This window comes from Myotis myotis, unplaced genomic scaffold (assembly GCF_014108235.1).
Source record: "Myotis myotis isolate mMyoMyo1 unplaced genomic scaffold, mMyoMyo1.p scaffold_m19_p_7, whole genome shotgun sequence".
Taxonomy (NCBI): domain Eukaryota; kingdom Metazoa; phylum Chordata; class Mammalia; order Chiroptera; family Vespertilionidae; genus Myotis; species Myotis myotis.
In genome coordinates, this window is record NW_023416379.1 from 19538357 (window position 1) to 19559863 (window position 21507).

The 21507-nt window shown below is 40.3% G+C and overlaps 1 protein-coding gene across 7 annotated transcripts in view; it reads left to right on the top strand.

The window, feature by feature from the left end:
* LAMA2 (laminin subunit alpha 2) overlaps positions 1–21507 on the top strand; it is a 480022-nt gene that overhangs the window by 352730 nt on the left and 105785 nt on the right. For all 7 annotated transcript variants that reach the window (XM_036316421.1, XM_036316415.1, XM_036316414.1 and 4 more), the window contains 3 exons: positions 2292–2434; positions 5725–5823; positions 19139–19250. In XM_036316421.1, the coding sequence (XP_036172314.1) occupies positions 2292–2434; positions 5725–5823; positions 19139–19250 (354 nt within the window). The remainder of the gene's footprint in view (positions 1–2291; positions 2435–5724; positions 5824–19138; positions 19251–21507) is intronic.

The following is a 21507-nucleotide window of genomic DNA, read 5'->3' on the forward strand; positions in this document are numbered from 1 at the left end:
GGGGAAAATGGAGGGAGAAGTGTTCTAAGTAGAGGAGGCAGCAGGCAAGATGATGTCTTCCAAATCCTTGCTCCCTCTAGGATTAGAGTGTACACCCCTAAAGTTTGTTGCCTGCTTCAGTGGTTCTAAACACTGGCGGCATGATAGAATCATCTGGAATCTTTAAAAAATACAGATGCCTGGGCCTTACCACAGACCCATCAAATCGGATTCTCCAAAGGTGAGAAGGGGATTTACCTATTTTATCAATCCTCAGATCACTCTAATGTGCAGCCCAACTTGAGAACCACTGACCTACAGCAGTGCTTTTCAAACATGAGCATGCACAGATCACATGGGCCTGCTTCTAAAATGCAGATTCTGATGCCCCAGCCCCAGGGTGGGTCCAAGATGATCCATTTGTAATAAGCTCCCTGGTGATGCCAATACTGCTGACCAGGTTGCTCCTCCAAGTGTGGTGCATGGATCAGAAGTGTCAGTAGTCACCTGCGAGCGTGTTAGAAAAGCACATTCTCCCTCAGAGAATCAGAAACCAGGTGATTCATTCACCTTGAATAAGAAACCCTGAGGTGTGGGCCAGCCTTCCGTGATTTCAGAAGGTCTTTCAGATGATGCTGAGACCCACTTCAGTGTGAGAACCAGACTGTGTCCTGGTATTTAGACAAAGTCAACTTGGCACCTGTGTTCCAGGTTGTGTTTGTATAATTGTTTCATGTAGACAGGTCTGTTGAGTCTTCTCAAGCACTTGCATTGACCTGAGAGTGTGAAGCCACAGTGCTCTCTTCCTTTCACTCACTTCCCATGCAGAGTAAATTCTCTTTCATTCTGGTTAGAAGAGGAAGAGGTGCAGCCCTCATTCCAGACTTCAGCTCCTGCCTCCAATGCCCCTTGCTTGCAAGGCCCCAGGAGCTTGCAAAGTCCCTGCAGGTGATGCTCCACAGATGCAGGTGTCACCTGTAAGGATGTCGTTTATTGAAAGCCCTGCTGGGGCAGTTTAATCCCTAAGAAGGGGTATCGTAACTCACCTCCAACTGCTGTACTGTAAAAAATATCACCCTCTGTACTGCTTCTCTTTGTTTACAAGCTTCCGTTAATGGTTTTCTCTCCATTAGGCAGCTCAGGGGAGTGCTGTTTAGAGAACTAATTGAATTCTTGACAGTTTTGGGCACGATCCAAAGCTTCTCCAAATATCCATATTATCTACTATGTATTTTTCTCTCATCTAACATTTGTGTAGTTTTGAGACTTCTATCTATAGAATATAAGTTAGAAGTTATAATTATTTACATGAATGTGGAATATGAATATGGCAGGTGAAGAGTAAAATAAATTTTTTGAACTATGTTGAAATTGAATATGTATATTTTTAAATTCTCCAGAAGAATCAATATATTTTAGTTTTATAAATTATACTATTTTTAAGAGATTAATTTGATAATGAAGAAACAATCCATTTTTTCTCTCCACCAACTCTACCACTAGGCCCGTTCCACAACCACCAAATTTGAATAGTCCCCCTTTCTAATCATTGAAAACATATGAGCAGAACATTAGCACTCTTGGTACTTATAAAATAATTTTTTCTGTCCCTTAGCAATTATTTATCTATCAGACTGAATTAGGTTAATCATCAAAGTAGATATTTGTGGGGCTGCATCTGATCATGGGCAGTAATGTGCTGAAAGATGAAGAGAAACGGTTGGCAAAAAAAAAAAAAAAAGTAAATAGGTAAATAAGTATCATTATGAGGGGGAAATGGAAATTAAAAAATAAAAATTCTTTTGCATTTAAAAAAATCTTCTCGATATATGTCAAGCTAGCAATTTATACAGTTTTTGGATATGTAATACATGAAGCATGTGGAGACGCAATTGCTATAGATACTCCACAGTGAAGTCTAATGTAGCGTCTCATACATTTGCAAGCATTTTTATTCCCTCATTACAGATTTTCTCTAGATTGTTCTTGTGGAAATTTCTGGGGCATTATCATGTTATATTTCAAATCTTACTTCTCCTTTAATGCTTCTGCAATGCACTTGTTTTCCTCAAAATCCATTTGGTTCCTCAGTTTCTATCAGGTTCTGGGCGGCAGGTATGTTTGCTCATTTGTTGTTCTTTTTATCTTTTTTCAACAGTCATTCATTTGAAAGTGTTAATTATCTGAGATGAGTAGCATCATCTTTCACAGAATTATACTTGGGCCATAACATATTTCAGAGCTGAAATCTTGGAACATCTGCCTGTGACACTTCGCAGAAGTAAATCGTCTCCATTGCTTCCCTTTTGCAGTTTGTGGCGATGAATGCACGGGCCTTCTTCTCGGCGACTTGGCTCGTCTGGAGCAGATGGCCACGAGCATCAACCTCACGGGCCCGCTGCCTGCTCCCTATAAGATGCTGTACGATCTGGAAAATAGGACCCAGGAACTAAAGGTAGGTTGGAGTGGGAACAGCAAGAGCCAGGGAAAAGATGACAGAAGCCGCGATATAATTGGTAAATGTTCTTTCCATTACCTTGAATCGAGGCAAGCAGTTGTTAGGGACATGCAGAAGCTGTCTTAACCAGTGTTTTTCAAACCTGAGAACTAGAATACACAAATTACTGTTAAGGAAAAGAGGTGCATGTTCCCCCAGTGTTTGGCTTAAATTACTTTTATTATGTTTCTTAAATATGTGCAAACATAAAATCAGGTATGAACGCCTTATACTTATAGCTCCATAATACAAAACACACTAATTCTTACAAAAGCCAATAAAATTCAAATTAAAAGCATTAATATAAAATAACAGATAATTTTTACTAAAAGCAAGTTGCTGCAGGCAACAAGATCATGCGGACTGCTTCCACATCGGCACACATCATGCAGTAACCACGGCTCCCTCCCACCTTCCCACAATTTGAACTGGAGAGCCCCTTGCATGGGGTCCTAAAATGGCACTTGGCATCACTTGACAAGTCTGAATGGTTTATGTGCTCAGCCTGCCATATGATTGACCATGCATGCAAATGTAGGCACTGAGGTCAAGTGGTCCTTCATCTCTCAGGTACCCAGCCTGGGTTCCAGAAATCCTTACATTTCAGTTTCATATCAAAATGAAAACATAAGATTAAAACTTTGTGCTAGAGAACAGGTAGACCTTTGAAAGTACTTCAATAAGAACTAATTTGAAAAACACTATTCTAAAACATCATTAAAACTTTCAGTATTTAGTGGAATAGGAGAAATAAAATGTTAAGGAAATTGAGGTTCATCTGATGAAAAAAGATGAACGAAAGGGGACTACATATACATGTTTGGTCAATTATCAGATATTTTTTGAGTACTGCACTTGGCTCCCTGGGGGTTTCATGACTCCTAGAATGTTCTCAAGAAGCTTAGAGTCTATGGTTTAAAAAAAATAATAATTAACCAATATAATGAAACAATTAGCAAAAGTACATAATTAACATGTGCTTAATAAAAATTTAACGTACAATAGAGTACAAAGATTAGCAAAATGGGTAAGATTCCGAGTAACCAGGGAATGCATTATTAATGAGAGTGTAATTTGTGTTGGAAAATGAAGCATAGACATAATTTTAATAGGCAGAGGAATACTGGTGAGGACTGGAGGGAAAAATGTAAGATTAATTTAGTAGGCACTGGCAGAGTCTCTTTTGGGGAATGTGTTTTTCAATTTAGATCATGGCCTTTAAGGTAAATGTTATTATCCCTGTTTTCCAGAAGGAACCAATAACAATGATAGCAAGAATAACTGACATTTATTGACAAATATCTCTGTAGTAGGCAATTGACCAGCCTTGCTGGTCATATTATACATAAATCTTAAAGAAACTCCAAGAAGTAGGAAAGGAGGACTATATCATCTATACTTTTTTCAGGTAGGGAAACTGAGGCCCAGAGAAGTTACATGTGAGACCCAAGGTCACAAGGCCAGTAGGCATAGAGCTTGGATTTGAATGGAGGCTGTATTACTTTAGTGAGAAGGAAGCCACCTTTGCAAATTTCAGAGAGAAAATAACTCACTTGGGGGAACTCATTCCACCATAGGTGAGGTCTCCCTGACCCCATACAAACTCTTGCCACCTAATTTGAGAGAGCCACATAAGCAGAGGCAGTGTGAATTAGCAAAGCCTGTAAGACAGACATTAGAAGTCAGGCCTACCAATAAAAGATAATGCTTAAGGCTTGAGTGGGGCACGTTGATATAAAGGACAACCTTGAAAGCCAGGCAGAGGGATCTGAGTTTACCTTGGTGGCCCAGTATTCAGGAAATGGGAAGAGTTTTAATAGAGAAGATACTCACCAGTTATTGTTCTTATACATGGAGTGAATACAAAGAACATTAAGCTAGAAAAGCAAATACATAATTTTTAAAAAATAATACTTAAGCCATGGATGAAGTACTAAAGGGCCCTATGAAGGATCTTAATTTGCAGCCATGATCTAAGCCAAGGGGATTTAGTTAGCTACTTCCTTAAGGCTGGGTGTTGGTCAAAATGACCTTGATTTTCCTTAAATTCCAATCTTTCTTGATTCTGTGTTTGAGTTCTTCTTCCATAATCCACTTATTATCTGGATACTTGGGATCCCATTTTGATATTTTTAAACCTTAAGCAAGTTATTTACTATCTTTGTTTGGTTCCTTTAACTGTGTTAATGCTCCCTGGGTTCCAGCCAGAGACTACCCGAAATGCACATTTTATGGTCCAAACCTGGGTTTACTAATTCTTTGCAATAAGGGATACTGCACACCATAGGGAATTTGTGGTATCTCAATAAGAAGGCATTAGAAATAACTTGGATTATTTAATTATTAGTAGTACTAGGGTTTGTGCCAGGCAATTTGGGGCAGGTTCAAGGAAGTGGGACTTTGTGCTGGATTGGGGGCTATTAGGAAGTGGGAGTAATCCCATACTTGAGTATTCTAATGAATCTTATCTAGAAGAAAGGAAGAACAAAGGGAGGCTAAAGCTCTGATCAGAAAGGAGGCAGTGGTCACTCCCATCAGCCAGAAAGTGGGATTTGGGTACTTCTGTGGTCTGTACAGAGACCACGGTTTTGTCTGTGCTTAGACAAGATTATGGAGTGGTCTTATTTTGTTTCATTCATCACTGTCACAGCGTGCCCCTGTCTAACGTTAGCATCTTATGAGATTGATTATGTTCAATGGGAGAAGAAAATGGCCTTGTTGTGAGAGCCAGGCCAGCTCCTACCAACACTCAGGTCAGGCCAGTTAGTCAGTGGCTGGCCAGTTCCCTCGGTCAAGGACTCCCGTCCCCTTTTTAACCTGTAAATGGATTCTTGGTTGATTGAAATGTGAGCTTTAAAAATTCAGCCTTCATCTTGACTCTCCCCTTTACTGGCTATGTGATCTTGTGTAAGTTTTTGACTTTCTTCAAACTACAGTTTCCTCCTACACAGAATGAAATAACACTTATATCATAGAACTGACATAAGAATTAAGTGAAGGGAACAAACACAAAACAAAACAAAAGCCTGAAACATAGTAATTTCTCAGTAAATTACTTCAATTTGTAGTATTTGCCAGAATATCCTACACATATACATGCTCAATTGAAATGGTTTCTTTCTCTTTGCTTCAAAGGTGAGAAGGCTAAGTTTTTTGTATATAAAGGGAAATGTTCTGTTAAATGTTCAAGCTCATGATCACTGGAAAAGCACTTACTAAAATGTGTAAATGAATGAAATCTTTTTCAGCACTTGCTCTCACCTCAGAGGGCGCCAGAGAGGCTCATTCAGTTGGCAGAGGGCAATCTGAATACACTGGTGACAGAAATGAATGAGCTTCTGACCAGGGTAAGTTGGCAAAATCCTAAATCTTCTTAAAACAGATAGATCATGTCAATCAAGGAAAATTACTTCAAAGTTCTGAAATGCAAATCTTGTTCTTCTGAATTCCCATTTTGGTGCATGAAATATATGTACTTTTGAATTGTTACTTTTGTCTCAAGTAAAACCTGAGAACCCAGAAGCACACAAAAAGTTGGGATACTTGTGAAGTGTCAAGAGCAATAGCTAAAAATACCAGAATGGCGGCATTATTTTGAAACTCTATCTAGTAGATTCCATGGTAAAGTTCTTTTTTTCTTTATCAGTTCTGAATTTCAAAAGCACTGTCTTTGCCTATGTAAGGAAAAAAGAAAAACAAATGAAAATACTTGTAGCCTCTTTGATCTCCTCATGGGATTTTTGCATTTGTATAGAAATGCAGTCTATATCAGTATTCCCACACAAAAGGAAAATCTTCTTTATTGTGAAAATTCAAAGCATTTAAGACATCTTTTAGAATCAGAATGTAAAGTCCATGTTGCTTTTATCAGACTCAAAACTGCGAGAGGGCTAAAGTTCTTTTTGCTGGTAGAGAATGAGTAAAACAACATAAAGTTCGCCATCTTGTGGCCAGAAAAATGCATGAACAGGAAAACTGGCCTGTAATTTAGGGATCCAGTTTGATTACCTATGAACGTTAAATGACAAAGGATATTGGTGCAAGAAGGTTTTTACAGATTATTTAGTCCATTTTTTTAAAGAAGATATACCTCAGGCCATACAGGGAAGTGAATTATTAATGGTCATGCATACAGTTCTCTAAACCCAGGTGTTATCAGTGGAAGTGGATGTCCTCTTCCCCACTGGGTGCTAAGGGTGGGGTCCTTACAATCCTCTATAATAATAAAAGCGTAATATGCTAATTAGACTGGATGTTTTTCTGGACCAAGCCCCGGAGGATGGGGGCGAGGCAGAGTCCTAGGCAGAGGCCCCCGCGGCAGCCAGGGGCAGAGCCCCTTGCAGAATTTCCTGCATCGGTCCTCTAGTATCTCTAGAAAAAGGATTTTCCAAGACTTGCATAGGAGGATGAGTGATTTTTATTTACATGGAATTATATCCCTGGGTTCCCAAAGTCCCATTTCCCTTAACCCAGTCCTGGAAGATGTGTAGCTGGGGATTCAGCAGAGCTAGGAGCAAAGCCAGTGTCCAAAGTGTTCTTTCCATGGTGGAGTTGGGTTCAGTTTAGCATTAGGCTAGTTGCAGTCTATCAGTCCATTGTGTGGCATCCACATGTCTCTGAGCCATGTGGGTGAATGCAGCAGAGCCAAGAGAGTGCCCCCTACAACAAGAAAGCCAGGAGCCAAGAGGGCAAGAGAGTTAGAGCTTCTTTGTTCAGGGGATTAAATACCTCAAATCTTCCCATGTTTGCAGTGGCCATGCCTACTCTGGCCAATGATCTGTTCCCAGGTGTGACTAACAGACAAGTACCTTTCCTATTCACCCAGACTTTACTGTGCTTGTGTGTATTCTCCTCTCTGTGGGGAGTGGACTGGTGGCTTCCTGGGGAGTGTTAAACTGCAGCTTCCTGTCAGCGCCGCATAATGGCATGCCTACAATATTTGTCCTGCCCTTTTCTCCTCTCCAATTACTCATAAGAAGGTTAGTTGCAATAGTCTCATTTCACAACGGTATGACAGGGACCTAAGTAGGCCCAGTACCCAGCTTCCCACTGGCCCAGTACTGTTTCCGCCTCACCTGATGCAGTTTAGAAAAATTTCCACAGAGAAATCAAATGGGCTTCTAAACAAAAAATCTTCTAAACAAAATATGCTAAACCAGGGCCCGGATGTTACAAATAGCATACGAAATGCTTTTTCATAATCTCATATCAGCAATGTGGAATGTGCAAATACAAAAGAGAGTTTCTTGCCAAATGTAGTTAGACATTAATTAGGGTGATGAGTATATTTATCTCATATTAATTTAATATTTGATGATTTTGTATTTGCTATGTGAACACAACTAAATAAATTTTAAACAGATCATGAGCAGTGTAAACTCGATTCAACAAGCACATACAGTATGAATATTCACCACATGCAAAGCCAAGCTAGGTGTTGGCAGATGAAAGATACAAATGAGGCTCAGCCTCTTTCTTCAAGGAGCTTGCCGTGTTGTATGTGTGTGTTGTGTATGAAAGCATTTAGATGTGTGGAACAACTGCAAGTAAATATACAATAAAACTTGAAATAAAATAAAGAGATGTACCTGAGAAATACATACATAAGAAATAACTTAATCTTGATAAAGGTAATTAGGGAAAATTCCATGGAACAGGTGGCATTTTATTCATTCATTGAATGAATACTTATTGAGAGTCTACCATGTTCTAGACACTAAGACAGTATGACAGATGCTGGGGATAGAGGTATAAGCAAAACTGACACCTCATTGTCCTCATTGAGCTGATTCACTCTAATTATCTCAGCATACAGACACAAGAAACATTCAGCGGTTCTCAACCTGTGGGTCGCGACCCCTTTGGGGGTCAAACGACCCTTTCACAGGGGTCGCCTAAGACCATCGGAAAACACATATATAATTACATATTGCTTTTTTGATTAATCACTATGCTTTAATTATGTTCAATTTGTAACAATGAAAATACATCCTGCATATCAGATATTTACATTATGATTCATAACAGTAGCAAAATTACAGTTATGAAGTAGCAACGAAAATAATTTTATGGTTGGGAGTCACCACAACATGAGGAACTGTATTAAAGGGTCGCGGCATGAGGAAGGTTGAGAACCACTGCTCTAGGAGAATCAGATCTTCATTATGTCTTAACTTTCATCCTTGCATTTTTCCAGCAGACTCTCCCATTCTACATTTTTAAGATAGACATTATATTATAGAGAAGTTTAAGATTCAAGGCAAAATTGATTGTAAATTACCAAAAGTTCCCATATGCCCCCGCCCCTACACCAGCATAGCCTCCCCCTTACCAACATCCCTCACCAGAGTCACACAATTGTTACAACAGATGAACCTATGTTAACAAATCATCATCAACTCAAAGTCCATAGTTTACTTTAGTGTTTGCTCTTGGTGCTGTACATTCTAGGGGTTTTGAAAAGGTTTAATAACATGTCTCCACCATTACAGTATCATACTGGTAGAGTAGTTTCATTGACCTCAAAAACCTCGATTCTCCACCTGTTCATTCTTCCCTCCTCCCTAACCCCTGGCAACCACTGACCTTTTTCCTGTCTCTATAGTTTAGCCTTGACTTCAGTATAATGGAAGTTATACAGTTTGTAGCCTTTTAGGATTGGCTTCTTTCTCTTAGTAATATTACATTTAAGGTTCTTTCATGTTTTTTCATGTCTCTGAAATTGGTAGGGATCTCTCCTTGTACACACTGGTTGCTGGTGTGAGTGGGCTTTTTGTGATATCACGAGAGAAAGAATTTTCTGAGACTCACCTGGGAGAATGAGTGGTTTTTTTTTTTTTTTAAATATATTTTATTGATTTTTCACAGAGAGGAAGGGAGAGAGATAGAAAGTTAGAAACATCGATGAGAGAGAAACATCGATCAGCTGCCTCCTGCACATCTCCCACTGGGGATGTGCCTGCAACCCAGGTACATGCCCTTGACCGGAATCGAACCTAGGACCCTTCAGTCCGCGGGCTGACGCTCTATCCACTGAGCCAAACCGGTTTCGGCAAATGAGTGGTTTTTATTTGCATGGAATTAAACCTGAGTTTCCAAGCTCCTATTTCCCTTCGCCCCATCATAGAAGCGTAGCTGTGTCTTCAGTAGAGCTAGGATTGAAGGTGCCGTTCAGTTTCCATTCCGTGTCTGCACAGTCTAATCCAGCATCAGGCTGGCTTAGCTTGTGTTCCCCACTGCAGTCCATCAGCCCATTGCATGTGGGGTCCTCAGGGCCACATGTCTATGGAAGGAACATAGGCAGGAGCAGAGCCAAAAGAACCAGAGAACCAAGAGAACCGACTTCTCTGGGGATTATGTATCCCCAAATCTTTATGGGCTTTTAGTGGGCTGACCCCTACCCCATTATCTTTATTCCCACTTTGATCGGCAGCAAGCACCTTCCCTAAGTCACCCCAACTTCACTGTGCATGCCCCTTACCTTCCCTTTTTTCTGGTCCCTTCCCCCAGTATACTGCAGAGAATGGACCAATGGTTCCCTGGGGAGTAGCTTCCTGGTGAAGCTGCCAAGATGGCCATGCCTATAATGTCTGGCTTTCTCCTTTGCTCCTTTCCTATTATTAATAACTAGAGGCCCCGTGCACAAAAGTTTGTGCACTCGGGGGGTAGGGGGGGTCCCTCAGCCCGGCCTGTGCCCTCTCACAGTCTGGGACCCATCGGGAGATAACGACCTGCTGGCTTAGGCCTGCTCCCAGGTGGCAGAGGGCAGGCTCAATCCCTAGGTGCAGCCCCTGGTCGGGCTCAGAGCAGGGCCGACTGGGGAGTTGGGGCGCCGCCCCTGTCATGCACAGAGCAGGGCGTATCGGGAGGTTGCGATGCCACCCTCAGTCACGCTCAGGGTAGGGCTGATTGGGGGGTTGGGGCACCGCCCCCTGTCACACTCAAGGCAGGGTCCATGGGCTCCTTACCCTGTCACCCACAGAGCAGGACCAATCAGGGGGTTGGGGCGCAGCCCCCTGTCACTCACAGAGCAGGGCCCATCAGGGGGTTGGGGAGCTCTCCCCTGTCACGCACAGAGCAGGGCCCATCAGGGGGTTGGGGAGCCCCCTGTCACGCACAGAGCAGGGCCGATCAGGGGGTTGGGCAGCTCCCCCCTGTCACTCACTCACAGAGTAGGGCCGATAGGGGAGTTGGGGCACCGGCCCCTGTCACACACAGAGCAGGGTGGATCAGGGGGTTGGGGTGCTGCACCCTGTCACACTCAGGGCAGGGCCGATGGGGAGGTTATGGCTCTACCCCGTCACACACAGAGCAGTGCCTGTGGGGGGCGGTTGGGGCACCACCCTCTATCACCCACAGAGCAGGGCCGATCAGGGGGTTGGGGTGCTGCACCCTGTCACACTCAGGGCAGGGCCGATGGAGAGGTTATGGCTCTACCCCGCCACACACAGAGCAGGGCCCGTGAGGTGTGTGTGTGTGGGGGGGGGGGGGGAGGGGGTTGGGGAGCCACACCCTGTCACACACAGAGCGGCAGGGCGATCAGGGAGTTAGGGAGCATCCCCCTATCAGGCACAGAGCAGGGCTGATCAGGGGGTTGGGGCGCCTTCCCCTGTCATGAACAGAGCAGGGCAGATAGGGAGGTTGTGGCCCCACCCCCTGTCACACACAGAGCTGCAGGGCGATCAGGAGGTTTGGGCGCTGCCCCCTGTCACGCTGATCCTGGTGCTGGGAGGCATATTACCCTTTTACTATATAGGATAGAGGCCTGGTGCATGTGTGGGGGCCAGCTGGTTTGCCCTGAAGGGTGTCCTGGATCAGGGTGGGGGTCCCCACTGGGGTGCCTGGCCAGCCTGGGTGAGGGGATGATGGCTGTTTGCAGCTGGTCACACACCCTTCAGGGTGGGGGTCCCCACTGGGGTGCCTGGCCAGTCTGGGTGAGGGGCTGAGGGCTGTTTTCAGGCTGGGACTGAAGCTCCCAACCACTCCTGTTTTTCTTTTTTTTTTTATTCTGGGCGAGCTTTAGCTCTGAGGCTCCAGCTCTGAGGCCTCTGCTGCTGAAAGCAGGTATCTGGTTTGTTTCGTTTCTATAATCGAAACAATGTATAACTCCAGCTCTGAGATCCCAGCTCGCTGAAAGCAGGTTTCTGGGGTTTTGTTTAGCTTCTATATCTGTTACAATGTTTCAAACTGCAGGCTCAGAGGCCAGCAAGCAGGTGGGGAACATTGGAGTCCTCCACCACTGAAGCAAGCAAGCCTCATGTTAGCTGCCTGGCTGCCAGCCACAGTCTTGGCTGGCAGTTAATTTGCATATCACCCTGATTAGCCAATGGGAAGGGTAGCGGTCATACGCTAATTACCATGTTTCTCTTTTATTAGATAGGATTAGATAATTACAATGTTATCAGGTTTCTAGTTCTTTTTTTTTTGTAGAAATGAATAATATTTTCCATTGTCTGACTGTACCACAGTTTATTTACCTATATACCTACTGAAAGACATTTTGGTTGTTCCCAAGTTTTGGCAATAAAGCCACTATAAATATCCAAGTACAAAAGTTTTCAATTAATCTGTATAAATACCAAGGAGCACAATAGCTAGATCATATGGTAAGAGTATGTTTAGTTTTGTAAGACATCACCAAACTATTTTCCAAAGTGGCTGTACCATTTTGCATTCCCACCAGCAATAAATAAGAGTACCTATTGCTCCACATCCTCACCAACATTTGGTGTTGTCAGTGTTTTGAATTTTGGCCATTCTAATAGGTGCATAGTAGTATCTCATCATTGTTTTAATTTACAATTTCCTAATGAAATGTAATATTGAGAATGTTTAAAATATACTTATTTATCATCTATGTCTTCTTTGATGAGATGTCTGTTCAGGTCTTGCTATAAATGAATGCTTGTGTCCCCTCAAAACCCCCAAGGTGATGATATTAGAAGGTGAGGTCTTTGGGAGGTGATTAGGTCATGAGGTTGAAGCCCGCATGAATGGAATTAGTGCCTTTACAAAAGGGACTCCAGAGAAATTATTGACCCCTCCTTGCCTTGTGAGGACACAGTACATAGATACTGTCTATGAGCCAGAAAGCAGGCTCTCATCAGACACTGAGTCTTCTGGGGAATTGATCCTGCACTTCCCAATCTCCAGAACTGTGAGAAATAAATTTCTGCTCATTATAATGGCATTTTGTTACAATAACTCAAAGGAACAAAGACAAGTTTTTTTTCCTCATTTTTTACTTAGGTTGTTTGTTTTCTTATTAAGTTTTAAGAGTTCATTATACATATTGGATATTTTATCGGGCATGTCTTTTGCAAATATCTTCCCCCAGTCTGTATCTTGCTTTCTCATTCTCTTGACAGTGCGCTTCATAGCACAGCCTTACTAATCTTCAGTTACTTCATCCCACCACAGAGCCTTTCCACACATATTTTCTTTAGCCTTGAAGTAAACTACCTCCTCCTACATCTTGTCTGCTTCTGTTAATTCAATTTCACTTTTCAAGCCTTAGCTCATGGAAGCCTGCCCTATGCGAGCCCTCTGTAACGTTCTAGGTCTGATGAGATTTTTTTCTATAATTGCCTTCTACAACTGTGTTTTCTCTTCAGTTTATATTTTTAAATTTATTTTCATGATCATTTGACAAATACCTTTCTGCCCCATCAGACCATTTGCTCCAAATGGACAGGAAATGTATCTTTTCTCACCACAGTATCACCAATACCATTCACATAGTAGGTGTTCAGTTAATATTTGTTAAATTAAGTAATTAACTAATTTGAATAATTTAAATAATAACATTCAAACAACCAGATGAAAGGTAGAGAAACCCAAAAATAAGTACTGATTTTAAATTTCTCTAAAGTATACTGAAATTGGGAATATATTTACAATTCTATTGAATTGGATTTTTTTTCTTTAACAAACATTTTTTAAATGTTTATTCTACAAGAGGAGAATGTTATTTATGTGTTAGACTGATTATGTAAAATATCAAAGTTTAGCTTTATTTACTTTGTCTTTTACTACTTATGTACAATTTAAAAGCAAATGTAAATGAAGATTTAAATGTACATTTCTAAAATGATTAAGTGAGTTTTTAAATGATTTAAATATCAATGATATATGTTTACAGTACCTTGTTTATAGTTTTAAAAGGTTTAAGTTGCCAAGAAACTTTTTTATAATTTCTGCTATTATATTTTAAAAGAGAGAGGGGGGGGATATACAATAAATCATACTTGTTTGATTCGGAACTTTCAAAATTGACACCTGCAATATTTAGAGGGAAATTCCACATGGAACTGACTTATTATCATTCCACAGGGTCAGTTGGTTGCTCCCTGTCTCTTTCCTTGTGTGTCTATCCTAGCAGCATGCCTGAGGAGTACTTCACTGACATACACTGAACTGGTAGTTTTTGAAGATGACCCTTGAGAATAGCACAGAAATGATTAGATCTGAAATTTAATTTTAGTGGGAAATCCACATAAGCCTGTAAATGCAAAAATGGATGGCATCTAAGCAATGTTGTCCATTCAGTAGTTAGATTTTCCCCATTAGATTCTAGTTTTAACATAAAGAAGGCAGAAAATGAGGGACGCTAGTAATATCCAACCAAGAAAATGATGTGCAGATTTCAAGAGGCACAGTGAGAACTACTCAAGCTAAAGCAAGAAAGTAACAGCTACATTGTTCAGCAGCAAATGAATATGCGCCTAATGGTAATGCATGCTGCCTAGAGAGAAATACTCCAGAAAAAAAAATAAAAGAAAAACATACCTATTTGAGTAAGCTTGAATGTAAAGAAGAAAAGGTAATCAAAAGGAAGACAGATATGTACAAAGTACTGCATAAGGCATCATTTACAACAGAACACTAGAAAGATTATAGGACAGAAGTAAGAGGTTGTGAAAATAAGAAAATCAAAGCTAAAGAATGAAAGGAAGATTGTACAGCATATTAAGATAAATGATAAGACATTTGTCAAATACTCAAAGGACAAGATAATAGTGAATAAGAGGAAAGATGATTAAGGGATGGAGATGGTAATTTAATAAAACACAAGAAGAGCCAAACTGTACCAGACAGATAGCTCCTATCATGTACTATTTAACATTCATCTGTAACATTATCAATAGCCTTTCCTGGGTGAAACTGACTTTTGTGGATTTCACGTTTTTACAGTGATCCCACTATCTATCAGCACTCTTCATTTGTCAGTGCATTTGTCATAGGCTTTCCTTATGGAGTCTCTCATGGGTGGTTTTGACAAGGGTGACTCTTCAACTAAATTACTGTGTAATGAGACATGATACTTAAAATATATATCTACATGCTGTTCTGATATGGATTTTTAAATGTTAATTTACTTAAACCTAAAGCTTTATGCACATAAAGTTGTGCATACATTACAGTGGTTCTCAACCTTCCTAATGCCACGACCCTTTAATACAGTTCCTCATGTTGTGATGATCCCCAACCATAAAATTATTTTTGTTGCTGCTTCATAACTGTAATTTTGCTACTATTATGAATCATAATGTAAATATCTGATATGCTATATGTGTTTTTCGATGGTTGCGACCCACAGGTTGAGAACCACTGCATTAGAGCAATGTCTCTCTTCCCACCCAGAATGTTCCACTTTTTCTGTGTTTTCCTAATGTTCCTGGATGTTTGATATGGACAGAATATTTAAGGGGAAATTCTGTCAGAAAAATGTGTGTTTTGTCCTCCATTCCCTGTGTGTAAGTTTAGATAAGTCACTTAACCTCTCATATCTTTATTTTAACCAGGGATCATGCCTTCTTCTATGTATCCCTAAAGTCAGGAAAAGTAAATGAGACACTTGGGAGTACTGTAAGCCCGTCTGAACACACATGTCAATCTGGGGTATAGCTGAGCATGACTGGATCACCCGTTTAGAGTGTTAATACCATAAGTCAATGCCTTTTGGTACAGGAACCTCATACCGCCCCCACACACACACCCCCTTTTAGACAGCATCCAGAAGAGGCAGCTCTTCTTGTCTATGCAGAGGGAAGGTCGCCTTCTTTCTCAGTGAGCACTGTGCTGGCCCTGATCAGTCCTGCCCCCCCTAACCCCTGCCCCCATCCACACCCACCAGCAGGGTACCCAGTGTGTAATCACAGGCTCGTTTTGAATTGCCATGAAGCCAGTGACTAGAAGGCAGTGTGTTGGAAACTGAAGGCTCTCGGGCCTGGCTCTCCTCTTAAGCACTGAGCGACAGCTCTTTAGCAGCAGCTTTTTCTGAGGCTCTGAAAAGCGCCCAGAACACTGCCCAGCCATCCACATTCACTGGCAAGCATAGCACCAGGCATATGGCCAGTTTGAATGGTATTGAAAAGGCATATGGAGAGAGATTTTATTTTCCATCAACAGGCTTTAGAATATCAAAGGGATAGTTGATTTGATTATCATTATATCGGCCAAGCACACAACATCATTGACCTGCTATAATTTGCCAGACACTACGCCTGGCACTCCGAGGAACAAAGAGAGGTAAGTCATAGCCCCAGCCCCCAAAGATGAAGGTTAGATAGATATGGAAAAATACCTAACAAAATAATTACTCAAAATAGTCATGAATGGTGGTAATGATCATTGTGTTTGAACATCTAAGAAAGAGGAGCGTGGGCAAAATAGTCAGGGATGGCTTCACAGAGCAGGTGATGTTGGAACTGAATCTCGAAGGCTGGATTTATTTGGGATAATTGGAGAGGAGTTAAGCAGCCACAGGATGAACAAAAGCTCTTTACAGGAATGTTCATAGAAAGGTAGGCAATAAGGATGGTAATAAGGTTGGCAAGATTCGTTAAGAAAGTAACTTTAGTCAATATACTTAACAACATTCACTCAATATTTGTATAAGGTAGGCATCATACTAGGAACTAGATATAAGTGATGAGCAAAATAAACCAAGTTCTTGCCCTCTTAGAGCTTACTGTATAGTCAGAGAGGTAGCCAATAAATGGGTAAGCCAACACATAAATAAGTAATTCTACAGTGCAGTGCTATGAAGGACATGTTTTGCTGCAGGAAGTACAGAAATCTAGATAGGTGCCCTGGAAACGGCCACACCAAGAAGAGATACTTATTAAACCGAACCAATGGACGACAGGGATCCAGTCACTGAAAGCAGAGAGGAAAAGCTCCTTCCAGGCAAAGACAACAGGATACAACACAGCCCTAAGAAGGGAGGACTTTGACACATTTCATTACTACAGGAAGCCGGGGAGTTGATTGCATAGGGTCTTATTCATAACTCTTTTAACTTGTTTCTGAGCACGTGCCATGTGGAATTATTATTTTAATATCAGAGTTTATTAATGATGATGCTTACACCTTACTGTATAAACTAATTAGGTAAGGAGAAGTCAAGGCAATGAATACTATCTTGATTATCCAGAACTTAAAATGGACAGTGTATCGATACACATGTATTTTCAAAAAATTTGATTCTTTGAACAATTAAGAATTGTTAAACTCAAATGTACAAATATTTATGTAAATTATGATATTTTGGTAATATAGGTAAGATGTTGATAAAGAAAAAAATTAAAGTTCAAATTACATTTTATCTATAGTAAGAGATTCTAGTGTTGGTGATACATTAATTCTTATGAGATATTATAAGATGACCATAATGTAGGTCAACTCCCATGTTATAATGTTCTATGACATGTGAAAATAGGAGTGATATCATAAAGTACAGCCAAGTCCAGACTAGAGAAACATCTAAAGCAGTTTAGACGACCAACATCTTATGCTGTTGGCCTTCGTAATTCAAAAACATTTAAAAAATTATACCTGTGTATGTATGTGTGGTGTGAGTGTGTAAGAAGTTTTTTGACCCATCTGAGCCTTGAATCTAAAAGCTAAAATAATTTCATTATTAATGTTTTAGGAGTTAATCCAGAGCATTCTAATACATTGACCAACACCCTCCAAATCATTGGGTATATATACTGCAAACTGTAAAGAGGAATTTCCAAAGCTCCCAATGGATTCTTATCCTTGGTTAAAAAGATGATAATAGTTGGACTTTATATGCTATCATTTTTGCAAAACTTTTTTTTAAATTTACTAAAGTACACTTTATCTGTGGGTGTGTGTGTGTGTGTGTGTGTGTGTGTGGGTGTGGGTGTGGGTGTGTGTGTAGGGGGTTGTTTGTTTGTTTGTTTTTGTTAATCCTCACCTGAGGATATTTTTCAGTTGATTTTTAGAGAGAGTAGAAGGGAGGGGGAGAGAGAGAAAAAAACATTGATGTGAGAGAGACATATCGATTGGTTGCCTCATGCACATGCCCCAACCAGGGCTGGGAATCCAGCCTGCAACTGAGGTATGTGCCCTTGACAGGAATTAAACCCGGTATCCCTCAGTTCTCCAGCCAATGCTCTACCCACTGAGCCAAAACAGCTAGGGCAATTTTTTCAAAACTTTGAGAACTTTCATAAATTAAACCTCTTACTGTCCCTGGGAAATCACAAAATGCAAACAATTTCTGTAGCTTCTCTAACCATGTTCTGTGCTGGCCAGACATTTAGTTCTATTTAAAATCCACTTTAATATTTTTAAAAATGTGGATTCTTTGAGCATCTAGAATGCAAGCACTCTGGTACAAGATTTTAGAGCATTAATATAACTCTGCCAACTGGGACCTTATTCAGATTATTTTGAGGCAGTTTGTGATTCTTTGATTCATTAACTATAGTTAGATTATTTCAATCTCTTTATTTAAAAAGAAGTCCTATTTATTACCATGTGCATACACATAAAAAATAAACTGTAAACCTATTTTAAGTTCCTCTAAATCTTGTAGTATCTTTTAAGAAACTTTTAATGTAACACATGCCATTTTTATTTGGCTAAACATGGTATATCTTAACTATGAATACATGAAATTGATTCCATTGTGTCTAAATAGTATCTTTAAGTGTGAATAAGGTGAAACTGTATGCGGATTCTCTTTGGGAGGTGAGGCTGTTTTGGGGTTCTGTTTTATTTTGTTGACAGTAATGTATGGTTCTGTGATTAACACCCATCTTTTTTGGTGATGACATATGGGAAAAGTTAGCATTTACTCTGCTTTAATGTTTTACTGGCATCTTTAGAGTGTTATCAAACAAGCATTTATACTTAGTAGCTAAGCATTTCCCCCACTTTGTTTCTTTAATTAACGTATTGATTTAAACCGAATCAATAGGATCAAGCTGATTGAGACAGACTGCCTGGGCCTCCGTTATTGCTACACTCCACACTTTTTCAGTAAATAAAATATGGATAAAACTGAAACATATAGAGACTGAGGAATTCATTAAAGACTTTTGGCAACAATATCTTAAAAATATTTCAAAAATAATTGTGCTTGATCGCTTCTTCTGTGCCATTGCCTGTAACAAGGGTTTTAAAAAGACCAAATACAGCTCTCTGATTCCCATTTAATGGAAGAAGTAATAAAGTTTAATTGTATATTTGAGCACAGGGCGTCACTTCCAGTACATCTGATCAATAATTCATTGATTGCCTTTGGCTCAAAGTAATATCTGAGAGAAAACGTAGCCAGAAGGAGTTTATCTAACAGTAGCTTCATCATCTCTATTAATTATGCTTTTCCCGAATTTGGATCATTAGGCTACCAAAGTGACAGCAGATGGCGAGCAAACTGGACAGGATGCTGAGAGGACCAGCAGAAGAGCGAATTCCTTAGGAGATTTCATTAAGGGACTTGTCCGGGATGCAGAAGGTATGACAAAGGCCACAATGGAATCATGATTTCTCCCAACAAAAAAACAGAAAGAGGGATTATACAGGACTGAAATTTCTCTAGCAAGAGATGTCGCTTCTAAATTTGAGAGTTGGATTTTAAAAAGTATGTCGGTCAAGTTATTCAAGGGCATTATCTTCTGAGTGTTAAATAGTGACAACAGCCCGTAAATTAGTCTTTATGAGTGCAGATAGAAGTAAATTGAAGGTACTCCTTTAGGAATGCTTCACATTTTAAGGAGTGGCCATGATGATTACATAACTAATGGGCAAATTATGCTTTGCTGTTGTTTGTATTCAAATCTAGTTAAAAGATGCTTAATTTTTAAGCTAATTTTGTCAATCTGCTCGGAACATTAAAGCAGCACTTAAATTTCTCAGAATGCCTTTAAAAACACTTGGTGTGGTTTTAATGAACATCTGTTGCTGGGGCCTCAGAGGTGCTGCCTTCCCCGGAACCGCAGTGCATTTAGCCCACAGTTCTCTCTCTAGGAGTTCTTGGCATCTGCCAATATGATGGAGAATCAAAGTGCTTTGGGCAAAAGCCCGGATTGAGACAATCTTAAAGAAAACAACTAGTAAAAAACTAAAAAGACCACTAGTTCTGAAATATCTATCAATATACACTAAATAAGCACTTATGTTTAGAAAGTAGAAAAGGGCTTGGATTATTTTTGTGGTTTTGCTTTTAGGAAACGTTTTTATTGCTCTACAGTGCTCTGCATTTTAGGTAGTTTTCTTTGTAAGACAGCCATGAAGGCAGGCAGCCCATGAGATAAGCCTTCAAGGCAGATCCTGGCAGGTCATACTTGGGAATCACTGGCCCACACGAGACAGAAACTCCCAACGATTCCCCACTGCTAGAAGCAACAGCATCTTAATCTGAGGCTTAATCTGAGGCTTAATCTGAGGCAAAACATGTCAGGGTCTGAAAATGAAATTGCTCAACTGGAAAAATCTCAGTTAACTCCTGTGGTTAATCCTCTGCCTGATGAAGTTGTTGTGCTTTTCCTGGTTCCATTTTTCATTAATGCTACTTGAAGTATCTACCTCCCGCAATGAAATATATATAGTATATCCCAGTGCAGATACAGCTATTCACTGTGCCTGGGTCTCTGAAGGCACTCGTCAATACTCCACGAACTTTCCTTTTCCTTCTGCCTCAATCTCAAACACTCAACACCCAGGAGCCTGTCCTGGGAACCGACTTTTATCATTTCAATCAAACATTGGTGCCTAAGAATGAACGTTAATGCATGTATCAGTACTGATTACTTCTCACCTTGTTCCCCCAACCTCCCCGTTTGTGCACCACATAAAGGCCACCAGCAGGGGGCGGAGTGAAAATGATATTTACCCCAGGCTTTGCTCACCATCCACAAGCTATCCATGGGGAAAAGGGCTCAGTGTCATCAAAGGTGTCTCCCATGCCCTAAATTGGGCATCAGTCAGGCAGTCTGGTTGTGGCTGTCTAACTGGGGCCCCCTTTTCTAATTCACATGAAGTGCCGTGTGGGATAGCCGTGAGCCTGTACTTGAGGAATATGTGAACACTGCTCTCTTCTTCCAGCAGCTACTAATATCAATGGTTACAAAAACCATGACCATAGCCCTTCATAAAAGAACTTTGGCAGAATTGATCCAACTGTTAACATTTCATGAAAACTTAAATTTGAATATCCTAGAGTTAAACTGAATCCTGACTGAGATGTATATATGTACTTGATAGTTTAGGGGGTTTTTTTAAAAAAAGAAAAGGAAACTTATCAAAAGTTGTAAGTGGGTGATACAACATATCCACACCCTTTTGTTCTCTTACGAAGATAATAATTGGAATAATCATCAGTACTCTTAGGGTTTTTTAGTGGCAGCAAATGGCTGTGGGAGAAGTGAATGCTTCGGCCTGGCCTTATCTTTTTCAGCTTCATTTTTAGATGGAATACCTTACTCATCCTATCTTCTACCATAAGACATGGCCTCTTCACAGATAATCAATCTCTATTAATCTAAGGCATTCCTAACTCAGTATAATTTTTAAAGTGTGCTAAGCTATGACTTCTGATTAGATCATGAATGAACTATATTTTATTCCACACACTATTAGAATTAATGAGTGAACATATATAAACCCATTAGTGTTATGTCCTGACATATAATGGGACTTAATAAATGCTAGACACCTCTCTTTTCTGTTTCTCAGATCACAGTAGTATGTGTCATTTGTGATAAATGTACCCA